The sequence below is a fragment of the Triticum urartu genome, chromosome 6A (genome assembly GCF_056163025.1).
Source record: "Triticum urartu cultivar PI428250 chromosome 6A, HENAU_Tu73, whole genome shotgun sequence".
NCBI lineage: Eukaryota > Viridiplantae > Streptophyta > Magnoliopsida > Poales > Poaceae > Triticum > Triticum urartu.
The window spans coordinates 251,268,307-251,290,357 of record NC_141878.1 but is presented as its reverse complement, the minus strand read 5'-3'; the positions used below and the strand labels follow the sequence as shown (position 1 = coordinate 251,290,357).

Genomic DNA, 22,051 nt, shown 5'->3' with positions numbered 1-22,051 from the left:
GCTCACATGTGTCCCATCGAGCCTGTGAGGTGGACATGATGCATGCGTCCCGTCGAGCCTGCATGGTGGACTTCTCGCACGCGTCCCGTCGAGCCTGCACGACGGATTTCTCACGCTCGTCCCATCTAATCAAACAGCTGCACGCACGCCACCGAGTATGGTTAAATTTTGGCACAAAATACAAAGATGACCAATGAACGAGGACAGAGGTAGTACTATCCCATAAGAAAAGAGGGACGCGTGGTCGCACTTAAATGATTACGGGAACACACGGTTCATATAATACAACCGTTTGTGACATTAATGTGTCAGCTATTTGTTTCAAAAAGAACTTCATTGGCTATTAATGTGTGCGCCTTGTCTCAAATTGGATGATTTTTTACCACGACATATATGTGCCATGTCATGAAACCATGCCAAGTTTCATGTTTTTGGGTGAGTTTTCGATTTACTGGGATTTAAAAACTGAGTTCTCAATGTTCAGGACGATGAGAAGTTTGTAATTCATTCCCATTCCTTCAATGAGACCTAAACATGCACCCAATGACACATGTACGATTTTCCACCCATTTTGCTTCACTGGAGCATGTGATTTTTAGTTCAAATTTGAATTATGGACATTAAATGCCTAGAAAACTCGATTAATATATAAAATGGCAAAACAAACCCTGAACAGTTTCAAATTTGAGCGCGACACTACTGTTATTCTATGTTGCATGTAGAAAACAAAGTTCAAGGCGAGAAGAGGCAGCGATTATCGTTTCGCCCACAAGAGGGGCATGTTTCCCTACCGGAACCACGAGGGTTGCGAGAAGCTTCGGTTTATAAGAGGTTTGTAATATAGCTTGGCCCAAATTGGACAATTATTTTACCACGACATATATGTGCCATGTGGTGACACCATGCCAACTTTCATGATTTTCTGGCGAGTTTTGGATTTACGCAGATTTAAAAACCGAGATTCGCAATGTTTGTGGCCGAGCCAGGACGCTGAGACGGTTGAATTCATTCCCATTCCTTCCATGGGACCTAAACATGCACCCCAAGGAAACATGTACGCTCGGATTGGTGCACTGGAGCATGTATTTGTAGTTTGGATTGGAATTATGGACATTAAATGCCTAGAAAAACTCAATTAATGAATAAAAAAGGTCAAACGAACCTTGAATAATTTCAAAGTTCAGCGCGAAACTCCCGTTCTTCCATGTTGCGTGTAGAAGAAAATACAAGGCTAGAATAGGGAGCGATTATCATTTTGCCCACAAGGGGACATGTTTCCCTATCGAAACCACGAGGGTTCTTGCGGCATGCTCTGGTTTGTAACAGGTTTGTAATAAAGCTTGGCGAAAATTGGACAATGTTTTTACCACGACATATATGTGCCATGACATGACACCATGCCAACTTTCATGACTTTCTGGTGAGTTTTGGATTCACGAGGATTTAAAAACCGAGATTCCAAATGTTTGAGGACGAGCCAGGACGCTGGTACGGTTCTAATTCATTTCCATTCCTTGCATGGGATCTAAACATGCACCCAAGGACACATGTATAATTTTTCTAGCCATTTTGGTGAATTGGAGCATGTATTTGTAGTTCAGATTTAAATTATGGACATTAAATGCCTAGGAAACTCAATTAGTGTATAAAAAGGCCAAACGAACCTTGAATAATTTTAAATTTCAGCATAGATATCCTGTCATTCCATGTTGCCCATAGAAGAAAATACAAGGCGAAAAGAGGCAGTGATTATCTTTTCGCCCACAAGGGGGACACATTTCCCTATCAGAAACATGAGGCTTCTTGAGAGAAGCTCCGGTTTGTAAGAGGCTTGTAATAAAACTTGTGCCAAAATGGACAAAAAATTCCTCGACATATATGTGCCATGTCGTGACACCATGCCAAGTTTCATAATTTTTGGGTGAGTTTTGGATTTATGGGAATTTAAAAACCGAGATTCTTCTCATGAAATGTTTTCAGATATCACACTGTTCACTCACGAAAGCCGTGTGCCTACCAAACCGTGGCTGATGCCCCTACTGCGCGCGCAATCTGAGTCGTGTGTTCTGATTTGCCAGAACCCAAACCACACGGATCGTACGTCCGCACAGTTAGATGCTCCCAGATGAACGGCAATCATCATCCCTTTCGACAGCACATGCAGTTCCGGTTGTGATTTTATTTATATGGGTAAGCACTGTGCGCATGCGTCGTGCTAGCTCACGCTTCCTTCTCTACTAAGTTTTCTATATTAATGTTGTTATATATCCAAACACGCTACCGTTTCCTGCCACTCCTCCCATCGGTTTCCCGCCTCTTCTCCCATAGTTTTCCCACTGCTAGTGTCAGTGCTCATTGAAGGCCAGGCGGCGATACACCGGCCATGTAAATATCGCACACAGTTTCTAAAAGCACAAATGTGTGTGATAGTAGGGAGTATGTCCCATAGGGTGACCAGCATGAAACGCCTTAAAGGCAAGGAGGCAATTCCTATCGGAAAGGGGCGGCTTCCCATCCTCTAGCCTAGTCGAATAGAACGCGGAAGTTAAGAGTGCTCGGGCTGAAGTAGTCTAAGGATGGGTGACCCCGTGGGAAGTTGCATATCTCAAGCTTCATTTAAACGCTATGACACAGTCATCATAGAGATAAATGTCTCTATAGTGACCTGTTATGGCGATTATATAAACCTTGGGATCCTTGTTTTGCTAATTTGTAGACTATGTTTTTATTGGTTATTTTTTGTTCTCAAAAATCAAAGAATGATCGACATTTGTAGGCCCACACAAATTATCCCTTTGACTCAACGCACGAGAAGGGTTTACTCTTTGCTCTGTGTGCTATGTTAGAGCAAATCAAGTTTCAGCACATGCGTTGGCCGGCACCTGGCCCCTACCCCCCCATCTGCCTCGAAGTTGCGTTCCCAACATCGTACGTATTTAACCTGGCTGTGGGCAGGGGTACAATGTTCAGTTTGTAATGTTATTGATGTAGTTGGTGCCCCATCGAACTTGTGCTTTCAGGATTTGAACAAATCACACACCAGACCCATACATTTTTCGGGTCGCATGCAGGGTATAGGGGGGCGGGTGTTCTGATCGAGCATGTCTCCCTTGTGCGGTCTATAGATGCTGCACAGATCTGTGGATCCCCGAGGTATATATATTATCCTTGACTGATAACGAGGTGTGCCCACACAATCTATCCCTTTGACCCAACATACGAGATGGGTTTGATCATGATGGTTTACTATTGCTATGTGTGCCATGTTAGACTAAATAAAGTTTGAGCGCATGCGTTGGACGACACCCCCCCGCTGCCGTCTCGAAGTTGGGAAACCGACATTGTATGTATTCAGCCTGGCTTGGGGTCGGGTACGGTGTTCGGTTTGTAATGTAGTTGGTGGCCCATCGAAGTTGTGCCTTCGGGATTTAAACACATCACACACCACCGTACACATAAATATTTTCGGGCCGCATGCAATGTATACGGGGTCTTCTGATCGACCACGTCTCCCTTGTGCGGTTTTTTTGTGACCACAAGCATATCTGGGGGCTCCCCGAGTGTATATATATCATCCCTTTGACCGATAATGAGGGGTATGTCTTGGCCATGAATGGATTCCTCCTAGTTCGTGTGGCTGTCTTCTGACCCTCTCTAACGTTTTTTTACTGGAAATACTCTAATGACGCTCAACGGACACGGGTATAATGTCTTAACCGTGTGCGATGCAAGTGCGCCGTGAATCACCAGGACTACGCAATCGCGAGCAAAGGTGGAGGTACTGGCTCAACCGTGTGCGATGCAAGTGCGCTGTAAAATCACCATGATTGCGCAAGCGCGAGCAAAGGGTGGATGTACTGGCTTAACCGTGTGCGATGCAAGTGCGCTGTAAAATCACCACCTGCGCAAGCTAAAGGTGGGTAGTTTATTTAGATTGAATTTCACGTGTGCGTCTGAAAATTAGGATGAACTGTGTGCGGAGACCAGCTAGCTAAAAACAATCTACCCTCCTTGAGCGTTGCAAAAATCGGCAGTTCCGCCACTTTTCCTTATTATCATACATGCATATTCTTATTGGATCGTGCACGATCTTGGATACTCCTGCCCCGCATCAATTACTTTACCCAAATTTTAGTAGCCGTCGTAATTCAACCGTCGCCCACACTCCTCCAGCACCGACCTTATAGTAAAATTGCAGTAGCCGAGGCATTTGAACCGTCACTCTCCCTCGTCCACCACCATCTCCACCCACCATTACTAAAAATTTCAGTAGCCGCGACGTATCCTCAAACACCACCCCCTCCAAAGTCCCCCACCTGGCCCCCTCCCCCCTCGAACCCTAGCTCGCCTCCGCTGCCTCCGCCACCGCCAACCCCTGCTGGTCTGCCTGTTCCTCCTAGCTTAGATAATAAAGTTCAGGTTACCCAGCGATTCCCATACAGTCGCCGCACTCCCCTGAGATTTTAGATGAGGCATGCGATGTCCCTCCCCGCCAGATCCACATTCCCTGCTCCAGAATGTCGCAGCCTAAGCTCGACCATGAATCTCGGCGAGCCTGACGAGCGTTTGGCCAAGAAGAGGTTTATCATAGCCTATCCTGCGGACGTTGGCGAGGTGGCCGCCGTCCGCCCCAACCTGTCGATCCCGGAGCAACACCTGGCTGCGGATGCCACGAAGACGTTGACTATGTCACCATGCCGAGGGCTTCACATCAGCGGGCTAGCGTATTACTGTATCTCAGGAAAGCTGGCTACGACATCAAGCTCATCAACAACGACGACTTCACGTGGGCCATGTCACAGGTTAAGTGGTCCATCCCCAACACCTCTGGTTCAACCGCCGTCGATCTCTTCGACGGCCCTGCCGCTGATTTCCTCCGCCATGTGGTCAAGGATTTCCAATCCTTGTACGCAATCGAGCCCATTTTGTCATTTCTGAAGGACACGTTCTACGGCGGTGGCTTGGGATCCTCAATTGCGAAGTCAGATCTCAACAGCCACGACCACGAGGAGGGCACCCACAAAGGTTCTTCCAAGGTGAAACAGCCCATCTGTGACATCAGAGAGCGCACCATAGTTCTATGATCTTCCTACTGGAAGGATCCCGTCCATGACATGTGAGGCAACATCCTATCAGCAAATCTTACCGTTTCTAGCTTGCCAACCCGTACCCTTTGTTGTAGTAGCATTTGCCATGCGGTGTTTTAACTGTGCCATGTTTAATTATTTCAGTTATGCAAAAAAGTATTGTTCAATAGGGCTATGTGATGATTAAGTATGAATTGTCCTCAGTTTCATGAATGGCTATATTTGGTTGTTTATATTGAGTAGATGCCTTGTTTATCTGTATTTGGTTGTTAGATTGGTTGCAGTGAGCATTTTTCCAGTTATCGAGCAGATGCCTTGTTTATATGTATTTGGTTCTTAGGTTGGTTGAAGTGAGCATTTGTCCAGTTATCAAGCAGATGCCTTGTTTATCTGTATTTGGTTGTTAAGTTGGTTGAAGTGAGCATTTGTCCAGTTTTCAAGTAGATGCCTTGTTTATCTGTATTTGCTTGTTAGGTTGGTTGCAGCGAGCATTTGTCCAACTTTCAAGCATATGCCCTGTTTATCTATATTTGCTTGTTAGGTTGGTTGTAGTGAGACTTTATCCAGTTTTCAATGGCTATATTTGGTTGTTATACTGATCATTTATGCCTTGTTTATTTCAGTCATTCACAATGTGATGTTCATTATGTGCAAGTCGGAACTGTGCCGCTCGATTGCATCAATACCAGTTTGAATGGCTATATTTGGTTCTAGTTATGCCTGGTGTAGTTAACACATGCCCTTTATTCCATTTTTACACATTTATCCAGTGTGATGTTTAAGCATTACCTATGTTCTGTTCATTTCCAACAATACCAGTTTGAATTGCAATATTTTATGGTTGTTAAGCCTATTGTAGGTAACATTGCCTTCCATTTTATATCTGCTTTAACAACATGCTGAAACCAACACATTCAAGCTATTATTTGGATATGATGTTGTTTACCTTTGCTATATTTGTTTGATGTTAAGGTTGTTGTACTTATCATGCCTTTCCACTATGCAGGACAACAACGGGAGTGGCCACCATTTTCCGTCGAGGTTAGTTTCATCACTCGGCTTGTACTCCCCCCGTCATTCCATAATGTAGTGCATATAGATCCTGGCCTGGACACTTGTTAGCTTCTAATATTGACTTGTTGCTTGTAGGTACATATGCCCTTGGAAAGGATCCACGCATTGACCCTTTTTGCGTATGGGACAATGAGATATTCATGAACAAGCATCAAGTGAGGAAACTGATAAGGATTATTAGCAAAAAGATACGAACGGTGGCAAGCAAATTATTTGTTTATGCTCTATCCAACACAACAGTGAGCTGTAGGATGGTAACTACAAACTCTGCAGCCTTCTCTTTTTACTGCCCATAATGAGTTGTTAGACAACAATGTCTGAATATTTTTCATTTGCAGTGGTTCCCGAAGCAGTTCACTCAAGATTACCACGCAAAGTACATGATTGGTGGAAACACAATGAAGGTTAAAGTATTTCATCCAGACTACAATGAGCATCGAGAAGTCCTAATGAAGACAATGAAGGATGGACGGGCAACCATCACAAGGGGGTGGCCTAGAGTTGTGCGTGCACTACGCATGGAGGAGGGCATAATGTCTTTCGCCTCTCTCTTTAGAGTCTTTAGTACAACTGTGGTTCATTATTCTTTACTTGGTGCTTCTGTAGTTCTTCAGTATATGTACCTGTGCATCAAATTATGCACTCATGGTTGAACCTATATTGGTAACATACACGGTTGGATATGAAATAAGTGAATGCCTACTTTCAAATTCAAAACATGTGATTTTTAAATTAGGGATTACACTACACACAGTTTGCGAAAGCGAAACGTCTATGATAGACGTGGAGATCAGACACGTTTCTAGGATCCACTACGTGTGCGATCAATCTCTACTGCACACACAATCAGCCAAGAAAAAACATGTGTGACTAACAGCAGCATCGCACACAATTCTTTCTTATTAAATGTTTGCGATAGTCACCTTATCACACACGCTTCGCAATTCTGGACTGTTTATGATGTTGTGCGCATCGCAAATGTTTGGTCATAGAAGAACGCGTGCGATAGGTCTTCATCCGACGCAGGTATGACAGATGAATCGTGTGGGATGTACTCAAGCTTCGCATACAGTTTTATAGCAACAACTGTGTGCGCTCTTACATCAAATCACATACAGTCAAGGAAAAGTAAATGTGTGTGATTGTCTGCTTCTATAATCCTGAACTGTTTGTGATGGGTCACACATCGTAAACGTAGCACCACAGAATACTGACTGCGATGGCAATGCGAGCACAAACAAGTTGCAAGGATGGATCATTTCGGATATTCGAGATATCAAAAAGAGTTTAGTAGGGACAACTATATGCATCAAGGCTCCCTATCCCCGACGGTTTTTGGGTCATGTGGGAAGGACCCCTATCACAGTCACTCACTTGGCGACGGTTCAAAACGTCATCGCGGAAGGGGGTTTAAAACTGTTTGTACATCACCTCGTAGTACCAGTGTAGGCATTGGGTTAATAGGTTAGTTCCCAAAAATGGTATAAAATTGCATATAAAGCATACAAGATTGATAATATAATAGCGTGAAACAATAAAAAATTATAGATACATTGGAGATGTATCGGCATCCCCGAGTTAAATTCATGCTCGCCCTCGAGTAGTTAAATGATAAAAACATAATTTTTGATGTTGAATGCTACCTAACATGTTTATCATGTAATCTCTTACAATATGAATATTGAGAAACAATAAAGTAATTGATATATTAATATCCAGGAATACTAGAACATAATCATTACTCTTCAAAATATACGATGCTTAACGAATGTTATGCCTACTCATTGAATTATGTAAGCATGGCATGACTCCATCTTCCTAGCATAAGCACAAATCATGAGCACCCCGGTGTCAAACCAAGCAATTGTATCATACTTTTTCTCGCTTTAGAATTTTCAACTTCACTCAATACATGAGCTTGAGACAAGCACTTAGCACCATGGGTGGAATAGAATATGATGGCAGAGGTTTATAAGGGAAGACAAAAGTGGAGAAAGTATCGCATCAACTCGGTGGATCATTAGGCAATGGAGAGGCCTTTCAATCAATATCGATGCGAAGAGTACGGATTGTCGTGCAACGGATGCACTAGAGCTATAAGTGTATGAAAGCTTGCTACTGAAACTAAGTGGTTGTGCATCCAACTTGCTTGCTCTTGAATACCTCAAGCATTTGAGTAAGCCCGTCATCGGCAAATAAAAGCCAAGTTCTATAATGTAAAAAATCCCACTAGTATTTGAATATGACAAATCATGGAGACTCATTATGAAGAACATGATGCTACTTTGAATCACAAGTGTGGTAAAATGATAGCGACATTGTCCCTTCTCTCTCTTTCTCTCATTTTTTAGAACAATATGATGAACCTCATCCCAACTTCTTGGAGGACTCATTAGTCTCCATCATTCTTTACCTCACTAGGATAATGCTCTCATAATGATGATCATCACACTTCTTTTTTCTTACAATACGATAAACTGAAGCAATATGACTCTATATGAATGCCTCTGGCAGAGTATCAGGATGTGCAATCATCTAGGTAATATGCATTACAATGATGAATGGTGGCTTTGCCACAAATATCATGTCAGCTCTATATGATCATGCAAATCAATATGATGATGAACACACAAGTCATGTGAAAGTAACCGTGGAAGTTGCATGGCAATATAGCTCGGAATGGCTATGGAAATGCCTTGATAGGTAGGTATGGTGGCTATTTTGAGGAAGGATATATAAGGTTTATGTGTGACAGAGCGTATCATATCACGAGATTTGGATGCACCGACGAAGTTCGCACCAATTCTCGAGGTGAAAATGGCAATGCATGGTACCGGAGAGGCTAGCAATATGTGGATAGGTGGGAGGGCCATATTAGTCCATGAACTCACATTAGTCATAAAGAACTCATATACTTATTGTGGAAGTTTTATTAGACCTCGAAGCAAAGTACTACTTGCATGCCCCTAGGGAGGAGGTTCGTACGAGTTAACCATCACCCGCCCCCGATTCGAACATCACAAGGGATTCAACGAAGAATAAAAATGCTCGAACATCCCTGTCAGGCCTTGACAGACGCTTAAATGAGTAATACATAACAAGCTTCAATATCGATATCTTTACTAACCAATGACCATGAACCAATACCCTTTCATATTACTACATCAATATAATTAAATCACACATTTCATATTCAGTGATCTACATGAAAGTTTTTATTATACCACTCTTGTTTACCCACCATTCTTGGACTTGACTCATAACCCGTGCATATTATCACTTCCTATTTAAGACTCTCAAAAATATATATGTGAAGCATGAGAGTGCAAATCATTTCTATAAAATGTAACAACCGTCGTTCTCTAAACATATAAGTGAAGCACATGAGTAACTGCCTAGCTAAAAAGATATAAGTGAAGAACGTAGAGTATTCTAACAATCATGATGAATGTGTGCCACTCTCAAAAGGTGTGTCCATCAAACAATGATTGTAGCAAACTAACAAACAAAATAAAACTATATAACAAGACACTCCAAGTAAAACTCATATCATGAGATGAATAAAAATATAGCTCCGAGGAATCATATCGATGAATTGTGGACAAAAGAGCTGGATGCCATTCGGGGCAACCCCAAGCATAGATGCTTGGGTATTCCTTGAATATTACCTTGGGGTGCCTTTGGTATCCCAAAGCTTAGGATCTTACCGCTTCTTATTCCTTTGTCCATCATAAACTCACCCAAAACTTCAAAACTTCAGCACACAAAACTCAACAAAACCTTTTGAGATCTGTTAGTATAATCGGTAAACCATAAAATTAGGTACTGTCATAAACCAATTCATAGTTATTCTTGCACAATACCTACTGTATTTTTACTTCTCCATGACTTATACCCCCGATATAATCCATAACATCATTAAAACGAGCACACTATGCAATGAAAACATAGAATCTATCTAAAATATAATAGCCTGCAATGATCTGAACTAAAAGCATACTTTTGTAACTCCAACAATTCTGAAAAATTAGGAAAACATAAAAAATTTGTCTCTCAATACTGTGTAAAAGTTTCAAAATTTATCACGTTCCAGTGAAAAATGTGAATTCCGGCACTGGGCGCAAAAGTTTGTGTTTTCACACATAATCAATTCAACTATCATCGAAATCATCCCAAAGGCTTTTTACTTGTCACAAACACTAAATAAAAAGATAAAAACACAATCATTGTAGTAGCAATAACCATGTTGACTCACTAAAATAAAATGAAAGCAAAAAGATAACTATTGGGTTGCCTCCCAACAAGCGCTATTGTTTAATGCCCCTAGCTAGGCATAATGCATATTGTCAAAAGTTATCATCTTTCAAAGTAATTCCATAGGTGGCTCTCATAATGGATCATATGGTGGTTTAATTATCTTCCTTGGGAAGTGTTCCATCCCTTTCTTTGATGGAAATTGGATCCTTATATTTCCTTCTTTCATATTAATAACTGCACCTATGGTTCGTAGGAAAGGCTTACCAAGTATTATAGGACAAGACAGGTTGCATTCAATAACAAGCACAATGAAATCCACGGGTATCTAATTTCTATTAGCAATAACTAGAACATCATTAATGGTAACACCCCTAGTGTCATGCTACAATAACCCTCCTTGTTTTAAGATAAGTCATTTGCTAAACAATGCTCGATCTCCTTTGTATCCAAATCTCATTTCAAATTCCATTTGAATTCAAATTCAAATTATAAGTGAAATATAGAAATTCACAAACATGAAAAAAAGTGTTCAAAGTGTTACAAATATACCATGGATAATTGTCATGGTGAAATCAACATTTTATAAATTGTTTTAATGCCCTAAAATAATTAAAAGAGAGACCGAAACAATAATGTAAATGCTTTTTAATTTATAAAATTCTAAACTAATTTATTTAAATGTTAAATTTAATGTGACAGTGGCCTGAATTATAACACTAATTTAGGAGCAAGTTTTATATTTTAGAAAACAGTTTTGTTATAAAAATAAATAGAAAATATAATGTAATAGAAGGAAAACAAAAAAGAAAATGAAAAGAATAAGAAAATAAATGGGGGCACTGTGCACTGGGCCTAGTGTACAGTGCCGCCCAACTGGCCCAGCTGGCCCATCCCCGCGCCTTCTACTTCCTCCCCGTGTTCACCGCCTCGATGGACGACGCAGCCACGTGCGTGGCACGGATAGCCACGCGTCGGCCATTCATGGCCACGTCATCGCCCCGTCGACCTAGAAGGGCCCCCCTGCACCGGACGAACCCTAGATACCCACCCCTCGCGTACTCCCTCACGCTCTCCCCCACTCGCTCCTTGATACGTCTCCAACGTATCTATAATTTTTGATTGTTCCATGCTGTTATATAATCTTTCTTGGATGTTTTACAATCATTTTAAACTTTATATCATTTTATGGTACTAACCTATCGACATAGTTCCCAATGCCAGTTCTGTTTTCTGCTTGTTTATTACATTGCAGGAAATCAATACCAAACGGAGTCCAAACACAGCAAAACCTTTTGTGGATTTTTTCTGGACCAGAAGACACCAGATGTGCCAAGAAAGTACCTGAGGGATGCTCTAAGGGGAGAGCAACCCACCAGGGCGCGCCTGGGGGCCCAAGCTCGCCTCAGTAGGTTGTGGCGACCTCGGTGGCCTCCCTCACTGCCTCTTTGCTCTATAAATACACCAATAGTCCAGAAACCCCAGGGGAGTCGACGAAAATCAATTCCAGCCGCCGCAGGTTCCAGAACCACCAGATACAATCTAGACACCATCATGGAGGGGTTCATCATCTTCATTGGTGCCTCTTTGATGATGCGTGAGTAGTTCATTATAGACCTACGGGTCCGTAGTTAGTAGCTAGATGGATTTCTCTCTCTCTCTCTCTCTCTCTCTCTCTCTCTCTCTCTTTTGATTCTCAATACAATGGTCTCTTGGAGATCTATTTGATGTAACTCTTTTTGCGGTGTGTTTGTTGGGATCCGATGAACTTTGAGTTTATGATCAGATCTATCTTTTTATCCATGAAAGTTATTTGAGTCTTCTTTGATCTCTTATATGCATGATTACTTATAGCCTCGTATTTCTTCTTTGAATCTTTGGTTTAGTTAGGCCAACTAGATCATTTTTTCTTGCCATGGGAAGAGGTGCTTTGTGATGGGCTCGATCTTACGGTGCTTGATCCCAGTGACAGAAGGGGAACCGACACGTATGTATTGTTGCTATTAAGGATAACAAGATGGGGTCTATTTCTACATAAATAGATCTTCTCTACATCATGTCATCATTCTTATTGCATTACTCCGTTTCTTCATGAACTTAATGCACTAGATGCATGCTGGATAACGGTCGATGTGTGGAGTAATAGTAGTAGATGCAGGCAGGAGCCGGTCTACTAATCTTGGATGTGATGCCTATATAATGATCATTTCTTGGATATCGTCATGATTATTTGAAGTTCTATCAATTGCCCAACAGTAATTCGTTTACCCACCGTTTGCTATTTTTCTCGAGAGAAGCCAATAGTGAAACCTACGGCCCCTGGGTCTCTTCTTTATTATATTTGCCTTCGCGATCTATTTTTATTTTCTTTTATTTTCAGATCAATTGATCCAAAAATACAAAAATACCTCACTGAATTTTATTTTCTTTTATTTGCATCTATCAATCTATCACAATATTTATCCCGTCTACTTGCCAATTTCTAGCGCCGTTACCCGAAAGGGATTGACAACCCCTTTAATACGTCAGGTTGCGAGTATTTGTTATTTGTGTGCAGGTGATGTTCACGTAGTGTTGCGTGGTTCTCCTACTGGTTCGATAACCTTGGTTTCATCATTGAGGGAAATACCTACCGTCATTGTGCTGCATCATCCCTTCCTCCTTCGTTGGATCCGTGTCGCCTTCGTCTGCCTCGGATCCGTGTCGCCGTTTAGTAAAATTAAGATTGATAATAAAGGGACTGAAGAAGAGTCAACTTTAGCTAGAAGGCGTCCCAATAATTCGGAGGGTGAAAATCTTGTTGAGAAAATTGATAAAAGTGGGTTTGAAGAGGTCAAAACTTTTACTATTGATTTGCCCACTCTTTTGTATTACAAACACTTTAATTATGATGGTTGCTCTTTGATTGATTGTATTTCTTTGTTGTAATCCATGATAAATTCACCCCATGCTTATGAACAAAATAAAGCTTTTACTAAACATATTGTTGATGCTATGATGAAAGCTTTAGAAGAAAAGTTGGAATTAGAAGTTTCAATTCCTAGAAAATTACATGATGAATGGGAACCTACTATCAAAGTCAAGATCAAAAATTATGAGTGTTTTGTTTTATGTGACTTGGGTGCTAGTGTTTCTACAATTCTAAAATCTTTATGTGATGTGCTTGGTCTTACCGATATTGAATAGTGCTCTCTAAATTTGCACTTGGAAGATTCTACTATTAAAAAGCCTATGGGAAGAATTAATGATGTTCTTATTCTTGCAAATAGGAATTATGTGCCCATAGATTTTATTGTTCTTGATATTGATTGCAATCCGTCTTGTCCAATTATTTTTGGTAGACCATTTTTACATACTATTGGTGCCATGATTGAAATGAAAGAAGGCAATATTAAATTTCAATTTCCACTCAGGAAGGGTATGGAACACTTCCCTAGAACAAGAATTAGTCCACCATATGAATTAATCATGAGGGCATCATATGGATCTAGAAACAAAGATGAAAATACTTAAGATGCTTTGCATTATGCCTAGCTAGGGGTGTAAAACAATATCGCTTGTTGGGAGGCAACCCAATGAATAAAATTTATTTTTGTATTTTTATTTATGTTCTAGAGTGTTTGCACAATTATGCTACTGTTATGATTGTGTTTTTGTGTTTTAATTAGTGTTTATGCCAAGCGAAGCCTTTGGGATCATGTTGGGTGATGGTTGATTTGATCTTGCTGAAAAACAGAAACTTTTGCGCTCGCGCAAATAATTTTCGTTTTTAACAGAAGCGTGATAAAATACTTATTGTTTTTTCAGAAAATTAATATACAACACGTTGTCATAATTTTTCAGAATTTTTGGAGTTACAAAAGTATTCTAAATATCCTGATTTCTACAGACTGTTCTGTTTTTGACAAATTATGTTTTCTTTGCGTTGTGTGCTTGTTTTGATTATTCGATGGTTTCCTTTGAAGAGTTTTTGCCATAGAAAAGTTGGAATACAGTAGATATAATGCAAAAATAAAATATGAATGGGTTTGCAACAATACTTATAGTAGTGATTTGCTTTCTTATACTAACGGATCTCACGAAGGTTTTGTTGAGTTTTGTGTGATTGAAGTTTTCAAGTTTTGGGTGATATTACGATGGATGAAGGAATAAATTTTATTCATTGGGTTGCCTCCAAATTTGGGCAACAATGTACGCCTCAATATAGTGTTGATTGTAGCTAGACCAGACAACAAGTAATGTACAGATCCAAGCTTATGTGTTTCCAAAGTGTTGTCTGGGATCTCTTTGTACATGTTAGCCATAGAGTTGTGGTCTGATACGTCTCCAACGTATGTACTTTTCCAAACACTTTTTCCCTTATTTTGGACTCTAACTTGCATGATTTGAATGGATCTAACCCGGACTGACGCTATTTTCAGCAGAATTGCCATGGTGTTATTTTTGTGCGGAAATAAAAGTTCTCGGAATGACCTGAAAATCCATGGAGACACGTTTTGGAAATAATAAAAAATAATGGCAAAAGAATCAGCATCAGGGGGCCCACACCCTATCCACGAGGGAGTAGGGCGCGCCCACCCCCTTGGGGCGCGCCCCTGCCTCATGGGCCCCCTGAGACTCCATCGACCTCAACTCCAACTCCATATATTCACGTTCGGGGAGAAAAAAATCAGAGAGAAGGATTCGTCGCGTTTTACAATACGGAGCCTCTGCCAAGCCCTAATCTCTCTCGAGAGGGCTGATCTGGAGTCCGTTCGGGGCTCCGGAGAGGGGATTCCGTCACCATTGTCATCATCAACCTTCCTCCACCACCAATTTCATGATGCTTGCCGCCGTGCGTGAGTAATTTCATCGTAGGCTTGCTGGACAGTGATGGGTTGGATGAGATTTACCATGTAATCGAGTTAGTTTTGTTAGGGTTTGATCCCTAGTATCCATTATGTTCTAAGATTGATGTTGCTATGACTTTGCTATGCTTAATGCTTGTCACCAGGGCCCGAGTGCCATGATTTCAGATCTGAACCTATTATGTTTTCATGAATACATGTGAGTTCTTGATCCTATCTTGCAAGTCAATGGTCACCTACTATGTGTTATGATTCGGCAACCCCGAAGTGACAATAATCGGGACCACTCCCGGTGATGACCGTAGTTTGAGGAGTTCATGTATTCACTAAGTGTTAATGCTTTGGTCCGGTACTCTATTAAAAGGAGGCCTTAATATCCCTTCGTTTGCAATAGGACCCCGCTGCCACAGGAGGGTAGGACAAAAGATGTCATGCAAGTTCTTTTCCATAAGCACGTATGACTATGTTCGGAATACATGCCTACATTACATTGATGAACTAGAGCTAGTTCTGTGTCACCCTATGTTATAACTGTTGCATGAGGAATCGCATCCGACATAATTATCCATCACTATTCCATTGCCTACGAGCTTTTCACATATTGATCTTTGCTTCGTTACTTTTCCGTTGCCACTGTTACGATTGCAACAAAAACTACTACTGTTACTTTTGCAACTGTTACCGTTACTTCCATACTACTTTGCTACTAAATACTTTGCTGCAGATATTAAGTCTTTCAGGTGTGGTTGAATTGAGAAATCAACTGCTAATACTTGAGAATATTCTTTGGCTCCCCTTGTGTCGAAGCAATAAATTCGGGTTGAATACTCTACCCTTGAAAACTGTTGCGATCCCCTATACTTGTGGGTTATCAATACTATTTTCTGGCACCGTTGCTGGGGAGCATAGCTCTATTCTTTGATTCACTTGGGATTTATATCTATTGATCACTATGAGAAACTTGAAAGATGAAAGAACCAAGATTTTTCCCTCAACTACGAGGGGAGGTAAGGAACTGCCATCTAGCTCTGCACTTGACTCACCTTCTGTTTTGAGTAAACTTGCGACACCTAAACCTACTCCTACTATTGATTCTGATATGTCGCATGTTATTGATGATGCCACTTCTGCTATGCATGATGCTTATGATGAAACTACTTCTATGCTTGATAATACTGTGCCATTAGGTGAATTTCTGGATGAACATCTTGCTAGGGTTTGAGAGAATTAAATTATTGAAACTGATAATATTGATGAAAGTGATGATGAAGATTCTCCCCCTAGATATGAATTGCCTGATGTGCCTGAGGGTTATGTTATGGATGAAGAAACTGCTATAGGTCTTTTTGCTTGCAAAGATAGATATGATCTTAAGAAATTGTCAGCTAAGCTAAAAGAAAAGTCTTTGAATGCTAGAATGAAATATGACCCTGCTTTTGTTACTTCACCTATCTGTATTTGTCATAAGGATTATGATTTTTCTGTCGATCCTGAGTTAATTACTTTGGTTGAATCTGATCCTTTTTATGGCTATGAATCTGAAACTGTTATGGCACATCTTACTAAATTGAATGATATAGCCACCCTATTTACTCATGAGGAAAAAATTCGTTAATACAATATCCTTAAGGTATTTCCGTTCTCATTAAAGGGTGATGCTAAAACATGGTTTAATTCTTTTACTCCTGGTTGCATGCGTAGTCCCGAGGATATGATTTATTACTTCTCTGCTAAATATTTCCCCGCTCATAAGAAATAAGTTTCCTTAAGGAAAATATATAATTTTCTGCAAATTGAAGAAGAGAGTCTCCCACAAGCTTGGGGGAGGGTTCTCCGACTACTTAATGCTTTGCCTGATTATCCTCTCAAGAAAAATGAAATACTTGATATATTTTATAATGGACTAACCGATGGTTCCAGAGACCACCTGGATAGTTGTGCTGGTTGTGTATTCAGGGAAAGAACTGTTGAGCAAGCTGAATTGCTATTGAATAATATATTGAGTAATGATAATGATTGGACACTTCCTGAACCAACTCCTAAGCCAACTCCGAAGAAAAGAGATATTCTATTTCTCAGTCCTGAAGATATGCAAGAGGCAAAGAAATCTATGAAAGAAAATAGTGTTAAAGCTGAACATGTTAAGAATTTACCACCTATTGAAGAAATACATGGTCTTGATAACCCGACACAGGTAGTAAAGGTAAATTCTCTCTATAGATTTGATGAAGGTGATATCCCTCGTTATAAGTCAGCTAGCCAATGCTTAGATGAGTTTGATAATTCTATTGTTAAACAAGAAAACTTCAATGCTTATGTTGGTAGACAATTGAAACGTAATGCTTATATGATTGAACACTTGAGTGATTATATGTCTAGAGTTAAAGGTGAACTTAAACTTATTAGTAAACATGCTTCTATGGTTACCACTCAGGTAGAACAAGTGCTTAAAGCTCAAAATGATTTGCTCAATGAATTAAATAATAAGAAAAATGATAATGTTGTTAGAGTTATGACTAGAGGGGGTAAAATGACTCAGGAACCTTTGTATCCTGAGGGCCACCCTAAGAGAGTTGAGCAAGATTCTAAGAGAACTAATGTTGATACACCTAGTATTTCTAAGAAGAAGAAAAAGAAAAATGATAGGACTTTGCATACTTCTAGTGAACCTGTTGTTGACACACCTGAGAATCCCAATGATATTTGTATTTCTGATGCTGAAACACAATCTGGTAATGAACATGAACCTAGTGATAATGTGAATGATGATGTTCATATTGATGCTCAACCCAACAATAACAATGGTGTAGAGATTGAACTTGCTATTGATCTTAATAACCCACAATCAAAGAATCAAGGTTATGATAAGAGAGACTTCGTTGCTAGGAAGCACGGTAAAGAAAGAGAACCATGGGTTCAGAAACTCATGCCTTTTCCTCCTAAACCATCCAAGAAAAAGGATGAGGAGGATTTTGAGCGCTTTGCTGAAATGATTAAACCTATCTTTTTGTGTATGCGTTTGACTGATATGCTTAAAATGAATCCTTATGCTAAGTACATGAAAAATATTGTTACAAATAAAAGAAAGATACCGGAAGCTGAAACTTCCACCATGCTTGCTAATTATACTTTTAAATGTGGAATACCTAAGAAACTAGGAGATCCAGGAGTACCAACTATACCATGCTCCATTAAAATAATCTATGTTAAAACTACTCTATGTGATCTTAGAGCCGATGTTAGTGTTATGCCTCTCTCTTTATATCGTAGACTTGATTTGAATAAGTTGACACCTACTGAAATATATTTGCAAATGGCCGATAAATCAACTGCTATACTTGTCGGTATTTGTGAGGATGTGCCTGTTGTGGTTGCAAACGTTACTATTTTAACGGACTTTGTTATTCTTGATATTCCTGAGGACGATAGTATGTCGATTATCCTTGGTAGACCCTTTTTGAATACTGCAGGGGCTGTTATTGATTGTAACAAAGGCAATGTCACTTTTCATGTTAATTGTAATGAGCATATGGTACACTTTCCGAGGAAACAACCTCAAGTCAACATTATCAATTCTATTGGAAAATTTTCAACAATCACTATGGGAGGTTTTGAATTTCCTCTTCCTACTGTCAGGAAGAAATATGATATTCTTTTTGTTGGGGATGTGCATATCCCCGTTGAGGTAACCTAGTGTTATTCGAAAATTCTCCGGTTTCATGTTATTTGGAAAGAGTTTGGTAATAAGACTTGATCAACCTTGTTAGTGGATTCCTTTTGATGAGCATGCCATGGATGAAGTTAGAAAGCACAATTCTCTGTACCCTCCTTTTACTTTATGTTATTTAGATTAAATAAAGAAAATATAGTATTTTTTGTCTGTTTTTTGAATTATCCTTGCAATAAAAAATACCCTGAAAATAAAAGTTCTCCAAACGTCCTAAAAATGAAATATGATTTTTTGTAGAATATTTAAGAATATCTTGCCCTGAGAACACACCAGGGGGACCCACCATTTGGCCACGAGATTCCAGGGCGCCCCCCTGGGGCACGCCCCCTGCCTCGTGGACCCCACGTGGACCCCCTCCACTTATTCAAGCACCCACACACTTCGTCTTCCTCCAGAAAAATCCTCTCATTGCTCAAACCCGTGTTCTAGCTCATCTTGCTGCCATTTTCGATCTCCTTGCTCAGAGCTCCATTCACAAAACTGTTTGAGGAGATTGTTCTTCGGTATGTGACTCCTCCCATGGTCCAATTAGTTTTTGTTGTAGTGCCTTATGTATGGCAAATTTTTGTTACTATGGTGACCCTGTTCTTGAGCTTGCATGCCAAATTTATATGGTCCAAGGTAGTTTTAATGCATGATATAGCCTCTAGAAACTTGTGGGAGTAGTTGCTATCAATCTTGTTGAGTTTGGTTCATTTTTATTTTGAGTCACTAAAAATTTCAGAAATTTTTCAGAGGAAGAATTTTTTTAGGAAAATGTACCAAGGTGGTTCCTCAAGGAAGCAAGGACCGAGGCTTGCGATACGTGAGCCGGACGATGAACCACCGAGGAAAGCTCAAGTGCGGCCTTGTGAATGGCCGTCAGAGGAGTTTATGGTCCAGGTAGGCATCAAGGATGAATTTGATGCTGTCATGGGAAACGACACCTACGGGATCACGAGGAATCGCTTTTTGCTACGATTGGCGGGCACGGGGCTGTGGAAAGAGTGGGATTAAGAGATTAACGCGCGCGGGGGGGGGGGGGGGGGGGGTTATCCAGGTTCGGGCCGCAAGTGATGTGTAATACCCTACCCCTACTGGTTTCTGTTTATCTGGTATTCTTGGACTAGCTACAAGGTGTGCAGGGTCCAAAAAATCTGAATCCTCTCTCAGTACGCCGCGGGCCTCCTTTTATAGTCAAAGGGGCTGCCACAGTGGCACACATGAGGTGGAAAGCTATACAGTAGTCGAGCCATCTCCTGGCACCATAGGACAAATGCATTTAATGCACTGCCGACGTGCCCTTCTTGCTTTATCCGGGACGACAAGGAAGCTCGTCCCAGCTGTCGCCGCCTCACCTGGCTTCGACGCGTGTCCGAACTGACGAGGCGTGTAGCGCCACGCTGGCTGGCAGCTGAGTTGGTGCGGTGGCAGAGTCTTCACGAAGATCTGCATGCCACCACGCAGGTGCTTGCCGAGTCAGCCTAGAGGCCGCACGTCGCCACGCAGGCTCCTGCCTAGCTGGTGGGCTGGCGGCTGCATGGGAACGACGGTGGAGTCTTGGCAGATGTGGGCCTGGCTGCGGTCCCCGCGGATATTTTCGGCAAGAGTCTTACCGGGGCCCCGACAAGGGTCTTGCCGGGGGTCTCGTGGGTATCCTTGGTAAGGATCTTGCCGAGGATCGCCCTCTTATGGTAATCATCAAGCCTTGCGTGCTTCTGGTCTCCACAAAGATCTGCATGCCACCATGGAGGTGCCTACCGAGCCTCGGTTCCAAAGTGGTTGATAGTGTTGGAAATCTTGGGCTCAAGGGTGGCGGCTCTGCTGGTGTTGGGCAAGTTGCCCCCGAAAGGTTCTTGCCAGGGCTGTGGAGGCCACCCCGGCAAGGGCCTAGCCGGGGGGGGCTCACTGATGGTGTCCTGGACTAGGGGGTACTCAACACGTCATCTCCCGATCTGATAGATTGGGCCGAGGACCCCCGTGGCCGTATACTCATGGGCCAGTTCGGACAGCTGCCGCATACAAGGAAGATTCCACAAGACTTGGCGATCAAGACAAGGACTTCTACCCACCGGCGTATTCGGCTAGGACTCTTGTTAACCTAGGCCTCTGGTGCATTATATAAACCAGGGCCAGGCTAGTCGATAGAACATACACATAAACAATCATACCATAGGCTAGCTTCTAGGGTTTAGCCTCCTCGATCTCGTGGTAGATCTACTCTTGTACTACCCATATCATCAATATTAATCAAGTAGGACATAGGGTTTTACCTCCATCGAGAGGGCCCGAACCTGGGTAAAACTTCGTGACCCTTGTCTCCTGTTACCATCCGGCCTAGACGCACAGTTCGGGACCCCCTACTCGAGATCCGCCAGTTTTGACACCGACATTGGTGCTTTTATTGAGAGTTCCGCTGTGTGATCGACAAAAGGATCGATGGCTCGCCTGCAGATCAACTACGACTTCGGCATCTTCGTCACCAGCTCGACTGGTCACCTTGGTTTGACCAAGAATTGCGCCCCGTGTTCGGATCACCATGTTCGGACGAGGGTCTTCATCAAACATCAACTCCGATCTCTAGCAAGATCACGGAGGAATCATCTATGGAGCTCGGGGGCTCAATGTCAACATTGCCCTCAAGCGACCGTGCTGTTTTTTTGGACAGTGAACTCGTATATGCCGCCACCACCTCCTCGAGTATCGATTTGACGATCGCTTTGGTGATATTGTGCAAAATTGAGTCTACAATAACCCTGGAAAATTTTGTCAAGTTCCGATGAAGGAATCTCTGGCAATCCATGATATACCGGAGCCCTGTCAAATCTGGACGGGAATCTGGATGAGTTTAGGGCGTGGTGTCCAGCTTCTAGCTCGGACGTCCTTTGGAAGATCCAACCGTTGATCGGCTGCGGAATTCCTATATCTATCACCTCTCAAAATTTCAGCTCGATCCGACCGTCCAAACTCCGGGAACCTCCCGATTAGTGCATCACTTTTCGGATTTGTTTTCTGCGCGAAAACGAATCCGACCCTAGTTCATCTTTTTATGAACGGGGTTTCGGACATCCCTTTTGAAG

The 22,051-nt window shown here is 41.6% G+C and overlaps 1 protein-coding gene across 1 annotated transcript; it reads left to right on the top strand.

The window, feature by feature from the left end:
* The first annotated feature begins 4,479 nt into the window (after positions 1-4,479).
* Positions 4,480-18,956, top strand: LOC147964911 (uncharacterized). The gene is made up of 3 exons (XM_087530206.1): positions 4,480-4,679; positions 4,742-4,906; positions 17,219-18,956. Exons 1-3 carry the CDS (start codon positions 4,480-4,482, stop codon positions 18,954-18,956), a joined length of 2,103 nt encoding a protein of 700 aa, XP_087386332.1.
* The last annotated feature ends 3,095 nt before the right edge of the window (positions 18,957-22,051 follow it).